This window comes from Larimichthys crocea, chromosome XIII, assembly GCF_000972845.2.
Source record: "Larimichthys crocea isolate SSNF chromosome XIII, L_crocea_2.0, whole genome shotgun sequence".
Taxonomy (NCBI): domain Eukaryota; kingdom Metazoa; phylum Chordata; class Actinopteri; family Sciaenidae; genus Larimichthys; species Larimichthys crocea.
Window position 1 is genome coordinate 14,537,911 of NC_040023.1, and position 9,139 is coordinate 14,547,049.

Here is a 9,139-nt window from a genome sequence, read left to right on the forward strand (position 1 = left end):
TCAGTCTCCATAAGCCCCCATGTTAAAATGTCTAACTTAACAGCAGAAATAAACATGGTTACAGCCTGGTACAAAAAACAGTTTTTGTCTCTATAGCTGATTTCCTCATTCATGACAACTGTACTGTGGGTGAATTCTTTTTAACTTACCCGTTCAAATTATATTAAAGCTTAAAGTTATACATAATTAACAGCATGGCCTCTTTGATAGGTGAGCGCTGTTACAGATGACTTGTTTGAGCACCCAGGCATCATTCGACCTACCTCAGTCCCACTGATGATCCACGTCTTTGCAGATTTTTAGATTAGCCGTGAGGTGGAAGAAGAAGGACAGCCACCATGGCAGAGGTCAAAGCCACAGATTTGGAGCTTCAAAAGGTGATGCCACACATATAAAATGTTTTTACTGTAGCTGAAATCACTGGCAGTGCGCCTAAATACAGCCTCATAGAGCTGCAAGCGTGGCTGGAGTTTTTCTTCTAATTGTCATTTTTATTGTTGTAAAATAATTAAAATAAGCTAGTACACATTTTTAATATTTATTATCTTTAAAAATTACAGACTGGTAATAATGATTTGAATATTTACCATACAGCAAATATATGATAAATGTAAGTTATAATTTAAAATTAGTCTCAATCAGTAAACTTTAAATGCATGATCTTTGACCTCTAGGTCAAAATAATTAAGCCTTCATTAATATGAATTAATGAAATTAACATTGACATTGATATATGATGTACAGCTACATTGAGATATGGTTGGACACTGAACATTAGAGACATGTAGGACATGTTTGTCCATCTGCAGTTCAAAAGACACAGGAAGGCACCTGAGATTTTGAGTGAAAAAGTGAGACTGTCGTAAGAGTAGAAAAAATATCCTGTTCTACAAGTTTCAGGAGCTGTGTGTGCACCAGCTCGTCCTGCTCGCTGAGAGCTGAATGTCTGTGGGGGCTGCAGGTGAGCCCGACTCCTCCACCCAGACAGCAGCTCTGTCTCTGGGGGGAAAGGAGTGAAATCAAAAGTCTTTTTTCTTAAACCCAGCCTATACGGCCTCATCCGACTCCTCGCTCTCCCTCTCTTCCTGCAGGGAGGATAGTGTGAGGACAGGACTGGTGGGTGACACAGGGGAGGCAGGGGGTAAAGGTGAGGTAGAGGAGGAGGTAGAGGGAGACGCCGGCTCCTGTGAAGGACCGTCAGCTCCTCTTGTGGTGGCAGTGCCGCCACTGGTGCTCCCCTCGCTGCTGGGGGAGGAGGAATCAGTGTCACACCCGGGAGCCCCTCGGGAAGACGACGCCTTCCCTCTGGAATCCTCCTTGGACTCCTTCAGCTCCAGCTCGCCCTCTCTCCTGCTCCCTTCTCCCCACAGGTCTCTGTCCCTTGTGGGGGAGGAAGGGGTGGATGAGGGAGGTTGGTGTTTCTTGGTTTTCCTGCTGGCGTCTCTGAAGCTGGCCAGAGGGGGACGAAGCCTCACCCCGCTGCGTGTTGAGCCCTCTATAGCTTTCTGTAACTGTTAGAAGGGAGAAAGAGGTTGAAACACAAACAGAGGAAGCACATAAAGCAGGAATATAAAGAACCATGTGGTGACAATGTTGGATTACTAAAGAGAACATCGAGCGAGATGAGTTGGGGGCGGATAGTGGAATAACCGCATGAATCAGAGCGTAAAGCATCATGCACTGACAAAACAACTGCCCACGTCATGAGATCATCACATCTTTCATGCCGTATTACAGGATAAAACCACAAAACGAAGAGAGAACTTTACCTCCTTCAGTGCCACGACACCCACCAGCTTTCCAATACTGGTGACATAGGCGTGACTGAGACCCAGCAGAGAGAACAGAGTGTGGGTCTGAGTAACAAGAGAGAGGAGGACATGAAACAGTCAGTGTTAAATGTATTGTGGTGTGACAGTACTCTGCTTGCATGGCTGCGCTGTTTCCTATAAACATGTAAAAGAGGAAATATATGGCTTTGCTGCATAGCATGAAATTCAAAATTCAAGGATTCAAAGCTTTATGGTGGTATGAACTGAGAACAAGCTGCAGTGATCCATAAATAAATAAACCCTTAAGATATATAAGCTATATTTTAGACTTTATTCAAACCAAGGGAAACTGTTGTGCAGCAGTTATAAGATGCGAGTACAAAGATATCAATAACAGATGACAGATCAATCTAACCAAAGATAGCAGTTGAGTTATCTTTGTGGTGAGTTGCACATATAGTAAATAATGTAGGTATGAAAATATATGTATGCCCATGATATTGGATGTATTATTGCATATTATGCTTCATTACTATCTGTCCTGTACGTGAGACAGTTGTAACGACTGTAATCCACAGAGATTTAGTATTGCACTTCCATAAATTGGGAGACTCAATCACAAGAGACAGAATTTTATGGTCCAAATCGATGCAGCAGAGATTGAGACATCCTCACTGTTAATGTCTATTATGTGTTTAAATCCAAAATCACGTTTTCCATCATACTCCTAAATACTTTTTCGCCAGGACTAAAGTTGGTCTGAACGCAGCTACTTGCAAAACTAATGATATTTTCATCAGCTTCAGCTGTACAGCTGTGTGGTTAGTGCTAATTAGTAATGGGTAGCATGCTATATTTAAGGTACAGATAAGACAATTAAATAAAAGTTGATATTAATTAACAGATGAATGTGTTTATCAGACATCAAAACACTGCACAGTCAGAGAATTTATCACGGCAGCAACTATTTCCACTTTTGTCACAAAAATGATCATTGTGCATGACTTATAACTGCGTAATCAGTGTCTGTCTGTATCTTTGCATGTGCTGACTTGTCACAGCAGTGTTGCTGTGGTCACCTTGTGCAGAGACGTTCTTTCCACCAGCTGAAATGGGGAGGGGTCTATACGTATCTGCTCCATATCGACTGGTTTATCCAACTCTTCCTCTTCCCAAGCTTTGATCTGCATCAGTGAATCAAAGCAGAGAGATAGAGCTTCTAATTATTCATTCGGAGGGTTTGATTGTCTCATTGTTGGCTGTGTGAATGCTGGATCAATAAGGTACAGTACCTCCTCTGGGGACATGGTGTCAGTCAATGGAGGAGCGGCAGCCTCCTGAGGAAAGAGGGGGACAGAAAGAGTGAGGGACAGATGGATGGATGGACAGATGATGATAAAATAACCCCTGGTGGTTTTATGTCATCACCCACTACACACAAGTCCTTTATGTATGCATCATGTCATACCCCTCCCATTCACATTAGTGAGGTTGGCTTGAGTTGCCATGTTGGAGTGATACCGCTGTCTGAGCTGTCACCGCCAACTCAACAGCAGATCGCTGATGCGCTTTGAGCTTTTGGGGTCAAAGTGATGCAAGGTTGATCTTAGCGTCGCACCTGAGTTTCAGTCTGGCCTGACGAAGACGTGGAGGAGAAGAGTCTCTGAAGGGTCCTCCTGACAGATGGCAGCTTACGCTTGTCTGAGGACGTGATATGGCAACACATGTAAGAGGAGCGGAAGTGACTGGTTTGATGGGTCGACTTGTCTCTATATGCAGTGGAAATGTCATGTTACCTGAGCCTGTGTGGTTGGTGGAGGGCTCTTGAGGTTTGGGGGATGGCATGGGTCCGTTACATTCTTCCTGTACTGGAGAAGTCTGCAGGAACAACATGATTGGTAACATGATTTTAAAGCTAAACTACTCCCTCTTAAGTTAATTCATAGTTTGTTTTTTCCAACCTTGTCAGCGCCTTCCTCTCTGCCCTCTTCATCAACGTAGGTGAAGGACTCCCAGCTGACTTTGGAGCCCTGGCCTGGGGAGCTTTGGCCTCTTTCAAAGACTCGCCTCTCTGGGGAAAGCCACCAGTCAAAGACGGCTTGAAGCTCCGTCCTCTCAATGGAGCCCAGAAGAATCATGGACTCTGCAGAGAGAAGTGTTTAAGGAATAGTTCAACACATTGGGAAAGCTTACTTGCTCTCTTGCTGGGAGTTAGATGAGAAGATTGTAGCTGCCAACCTGTCTTCGTCCAAATATAAAACAAACAAACTAAAACTAAAAAAATGACCTACTAGCTCAACTGAAGTTCACTAAATAACATTAATTCATTCAAAAAAGACTAATTATTCAATATTTTGTGGCTATGTGCAGGATTATTATTTGTCTGAGAGAAGTGATTTCCTGGAGTCTCTTAAATATTTCTTCTAGATGATTTTTTTTTTACCTTTGGACAGAGCCAAAGGTGTTCCTGCTGTTTATACTAAGCTCAGCTACCCTTCTACTCGCTGTAGCCTCATATTGAGTGGACAGGCATAAAAGTGGCATCGATATCGTTAGTCAGCCAACCTTTAGAGTCGACTAGAGGGATCGTTTTCAGAGTCGAGGTCTCGAGCAGATGGTTCAGTTCCCGATAGGTGGAATGAGAAGACAGGAACTTCACTTTGCGCACCATGATGTCCTCCACAAAGATGTTATACTTGCTGAGGATGAAGAGACACTACAGTAAATACTTTTTGTGTTATAATGACGGCCGTATGGAAAATATAAACACACAAAATACGTTTTGACTGTACCTGATGTGCCCGAGGGCCAGCTCAGGCAGGTAGGGCAGCTTCTTCACCTGGATGATGGAGTCATAGAGAGAAGGCTGCAGACCCTGGGCCACCATGTTTGCTAGGATGACCGCCACCATCATGGGCAGGATGTGAGAGATTTGTCCGGTCAGCTCGAAGCAGATTACAGCAGTGGAAACAGTGTGTGTGACAGCTCCTGTCATCGCTGCCGCACCTGGTAGTAAGCAGAAGGAATGGTATGTGTGTTAAAGTTAAGTCAGTCTGGGTTTGAAATTGTACTTCTTATAATGTAGTAAAATAGAGATTTTATTTGGGGAGTTTACCAATTTTGCCAGGAAGAAGTTTCAAGTTTATTTAATCTATATAGCACTTTCAAAAGCAGTTTTTGCCATTTACAAAGAGAGTGCTTCAGAATAAAACATGAAAACATAAGAAAACATAAATTCAAAATGCTGTTTAAACACAGTTAAAAACCAGGGAATAAAAGCGTCATACAAGCATGGTGGGCAGGCGAGACTGTAGAGAGATTTACAGACAATTAGAATTATTTTGAAGTTGATCCTGAAGTGAACAGGAAGTCAAAGTAGCTCCTTTTGTGGATCTTGTTATTAACCGGTCTCCAGCATTTCAAATTAGTTGTAGATGGGAAATGGTAGCCTGAGAGATGCCTGAGTAGAGTGAGTTAGAATAGTCCAGTGTGGACGATATTAGAGTGTGAATGACTCTTTCAAGATCAGCGGGTTAGTGCCGGATTTTGGAGATTGTTCTGAGTTTTTGCGTGTGGTCTGATGTAGATAGGAAAGTGAGGTTCTGGGGTTTGGCAGTGGTAAGACGTGGCGACCTGAATAATATAATCTCTGTCTTGTAAAGTATTTAAAAATATACATCTGTCACATCCATTTATGGATGGAAAGTATTAAAAATGTACTCATAATTATCTTCATCTCAGGTGAAATCTTTTCATTTTTGTGGTGTAAAACAGAGCAGGGTTACAACATGGAGATGGACATCAAATTAAAGAGTTCTCACTAACTTTAAAGATTTAATTTGTGGAAATTACAAAGTCACATTTGATAATACACTGTATAGAAGTCTCATTTTGACTAAAGATGCTACCAAGTCAAGTGGAAATGGTGAAACTGTTTTTATACTGCTGCTAGAAGAAAATATTTGAACTGAAGGAAGAAAAGCTGAAATGCCAGGACAGAAGTCCAAAATGGAAAAAAGAAATCACCTTTAAAGTCATTCATTCAAGGTATGATTTCCTCAAATCTACAGGTCTTTATTAAGTCTCAAGGTCAATGGGAACCTGAGTAGAGCACGTAGATTAGTGGACTGACCAATGACAGCGTAACCTCCCGGCAGGATGCGGTAGACTATCCCATCAAACAGGATTCCATTTGGGAAAAGAGTGGCCATGATCTCTCCTACGAGGCGACCGAAAGCAGCTCCTTGAGGAGAGAGATAAGACGCTGGTGAAGACAAATTGGACTGAAGCTCAGCAGGAGATACTGCACTCGTGTTACAAAATCCTCTTACCTAATATGAACACTGGCATAAAGGCACCCGAGGGGATGGGCATCGTGGTGGAAACTGCTGACATCCAGAACTGCAGCACAAAAACAGGATGAAGGTTGGATGGAGACCAATCCCAGAGGTTTTTCATGCTATCACATTTTATTCAAGTCAACAGGTATTGTACACAGGAGGAGGGAGAGATACCTTCATGACACAGAAGAGGAGGAGGACGACGAAGACGCTGACATGCGGATGGAGCCATGCAGACGAGCGACCCAGGCCGGGCGGAGCGGGAGATCCTGAGATTTTGGTCCAGGTGAAATTATCAAACAGGGAGTTGATACACTCCCGAGGCATCAGCTGTCAGAAGGGACAGACGCACATAAACATTATCACATGATTTCACAGTGATAAACAACTCAGCTGTGTGCACATTGCCTCTTATAGTAAGGCCAGAAAGAAAAATCCAAAGAAAAAAGCTCCCAAAACTTCAGGTCACGTCCTCACTGTCCTCACTTCCAAAACTAAGGCAGAAAAATGATACCTGTTTACTCAAACGTGTAACAGAATTCACCTGTCAATCAAAGCGGCCACATGAGTCCTATACCATCAGTACAGTTGTCATGAACAGGAGAATTAGCTATAAAGACCAAAACAGTTTTTTGTACTATGCTGTAAATGTGTTTATTTCTGCTGTGAAGTTGGACATTATACTATGCAGGCTTATGGAGACTGACATATTGTAGCCACTCTCAAGTGGATGTTCAAGGAACTGCAGTTTTTGGCATTTCAACATCAGCTTCACTTCCACGGAGGTTGTTGCCTGATGTGAGCTTGTCCTCCAATTTCCCTCTCAACTGCCTGATTGCCTCACCACATCTTCCTGATTCACTAATAAACCGCTGCGGTATAAACGACCAGGTCTTCCTCCCAGACTGCCAGATCGCTCAGTCACCATAGTGGTAACAAGCGCTACAGCCAGCTCTGTTCCTTTGAAACTTTACTCCTTTGTAATTTTAAACCCTCTGGACTCTGATCTTCCCTGTGCCTCAGGAAAACCCCACCAACCATCCTCCTAACTCGCCAGCTCAGTTTGATTCACTCTGCTCTCCTTCTGGACTCTTGCAACTCCCAGCCCTCCATCACCCTGTCCACCCACTCTGGATCACATACCCACCACCTACACGTTCTCCCTGGTGTCCAGCTTTAACTGATTCAATCCGTTGGTTTGTGTTTGCATTCCAGATACATTATCAAAGGTTAGATTCACAAAAGAAACAAACAAATCATAGAAAAGTATACATGTTTGATGTAAGGATATGGAGGTTAGGGATTTGAATCTTATGAGCTACATGAACTACGTGTTCTTTGCATACATATAAAGCATAACATGTCATGACTAAACCACATAATCTGGACCCCATGGACTTCCTACTTCCTAACTATTAATAAACACACATTCAACACCTCAAAAAGAAGTCAGAGAGCTCGAGATTGGTTCAGTCTCACCTCTCCAGCCATAAACTGTCCAAATCCAGGAGGAAACGTGAAGGTGGCGATGATCAGCGTCACTGCACCTGGATAGATCAATCGACTGGGTGTACACACACACAAACAAACACACAGACATTAACAGGAGGCCCAGTGTATTCTCAGAAAACAGCCAACATGGCATAACAAGTGATGCTGGTAACAAAAATAGCTGTCTCAGTACAAGTGTGTACCGCCACTGATTGTACAGCTCTCCTGGTGCTGCTGCTCGCCGTTCTCTAATGGTGGAGACTAATGTTCCCTGACTGCTCGGTCTCAGAGGATAAGTGAATCTCCACATTGAGTGAATAACTGGCTGAAAGGTTGTTAAGGCTTTGCTGCTGTCCTGGCCAACGTTGTGAGACTGATGAGTTTGGAAAGTGGAGCTGAGATACATTAAGAGGAATCGGGTTTGAATGCACAAATTGTTTCAGCTGTCTGCTACCACAATCACTGTAGTTTAAGAACAAAGTGCCACATGAATTTACACAGCAGCAGGGAGTGTATTGTCCTGTTTGTGTGTGTGTTTGTGTGTGTGTGTGTGTGTGTTGGGATCTCACTGTTTGGTTAGGAAGCGTGTGAGCGCTGTCGGCCTTCTCATGAAAAGAACCACCTGTCTGTTTAGGTAGACGAAGAACGCCCCAAGGAAACCACACGAGATCCTAAAACATGAGACGCAAACTATCACATACTGTATTGATATTATATGTGTTGGTGAGAATATATCACTGGCATGACTATAAGTTAGTAGACCAAAAGTACAAAAAAAGTATCATTGCACACACAGTATTCATAAATATCTTCACCCTATAATTGCGAATGCAGGCAGCTCCTGCAGGTCAAAGGGGAAATCCATCCGGAAATTAGTTTTGAAGAGAGCTGTGATTGTGACTGAGAGAAAAAGAAAATTTAACAAAGAAAATCATAAACATCAAACAAACGTATAATCTCTCATTTCTGTGAGTTTCATTTAAGTTAAAAATAAAAAGAAAGTACATAAACTGTCATGGATCATGGATTATGGTGTGCAGGGAGAGGGGCAAATGTCCAAGAAGGGTTTATTAATTACTTTTAAACATGTTTTATAAGATTTAAAATCTGCATAACTGATTATGTAGAAGCAGATACAAGCTGCGAACACAATATTTAATATCGCAAAATCGAAAACATGTTTGTTTTTATATATTTGGAAATTATTATATATATTAGATAAACATAAAATTTGACAACTGACTTCTACTCGTAAGATGTTTGGGATGATGACACTGTAAAAAACAAAACAAGAGTTGTTTTTAATAGTACTGTTTATTAGTACTGTTGATTTCATATTTAAGGTTGGTGTTTTATTCCATATTTTACTGTATAAATTCAAGTTTTTCTCACAGAAAGAAACATTGCCATATAATCGACATGAAAATACTGTTTTATTGTTTTATTGTATGTCTGCTTAAGTAAGAGTGGATTTGTGAAGCTGCTTGAAGACATAACTTCCCTTTGTGAGTTGTTTCTGGTCTATTAAGCTCTTTA

The 9,139-nt window shown here is 42.0% G+C and overlaps 1 protein-coding gene across 1 annotated transcript in view; it reads right to left on the bottom strand.

Moving 5' to 3' along the window:
- Window positions 1-454: 454 nt before the first annotated feature.
- Window positions 455-9,139, bottom strand: part of clcn1b (chloride channel, voltage-sensitive 1b) — a 29,303-nt gene continuing 20,618 nt past the window's right edge. The window contains exons 9-23 of the mRNA XM_027286477.1: window positions 8,419-8,503; window positions 8,173-8,274; window positions 7,592-7,676; window positions 6,287-6,442; window positions 6,104-6,173; window positions 5,905-6,015; window positions 4,565-4,778; window positions 4,338-4,471; window positions 3,734-3,915; window positions 3,569-3,650; window positions 3,391-3,473; window positions 3,065-3,109; window positions 2,852-2,956; window positions 1,770-1,856; window positions 455-1,511 (exon numbers count right to left, since the gene is read on the bottom strand). Of these exons, the coding sequence (XP_027142278.1) occupies window positions 1,047-1,511; window positions 1,770-1,856; window positions 2,852-2,956; window positions 3,065-3,109; window positions 3,391-3,473; window positions 3,569-3,650; window positions 3,734-3,915; window positions 4,338-4,471; window positions 4,565-4,778; window positions 5,905-6,015; window positions 6,104-6,173; window positions 6,287-6,442; window positions 7,592-7,676; window positions 8,173-8,274; window positions 8,419-8,503 (2,006 nt within the window). The 3' untranslated portion in view covers window positions 455-1,046. The remainder of the gene's footprint in view (window positions 1,512-1,769; window positions 1,857-2,851; window positions 2,957-3,064; window positions 3,110-3,390; window positions 3,474-3,568; window positions 3,651-3,733; window positions 3,916-4,337; window positions 4,472-4,564; window positions 4,779-5,904; window positions 6,016-6,103; window positions 6,174-6,286; window positions 6,443-7,591; window positions 7,677-8,172; window positions 8,275-8,418; window positions 8,504-9,139) is intronic.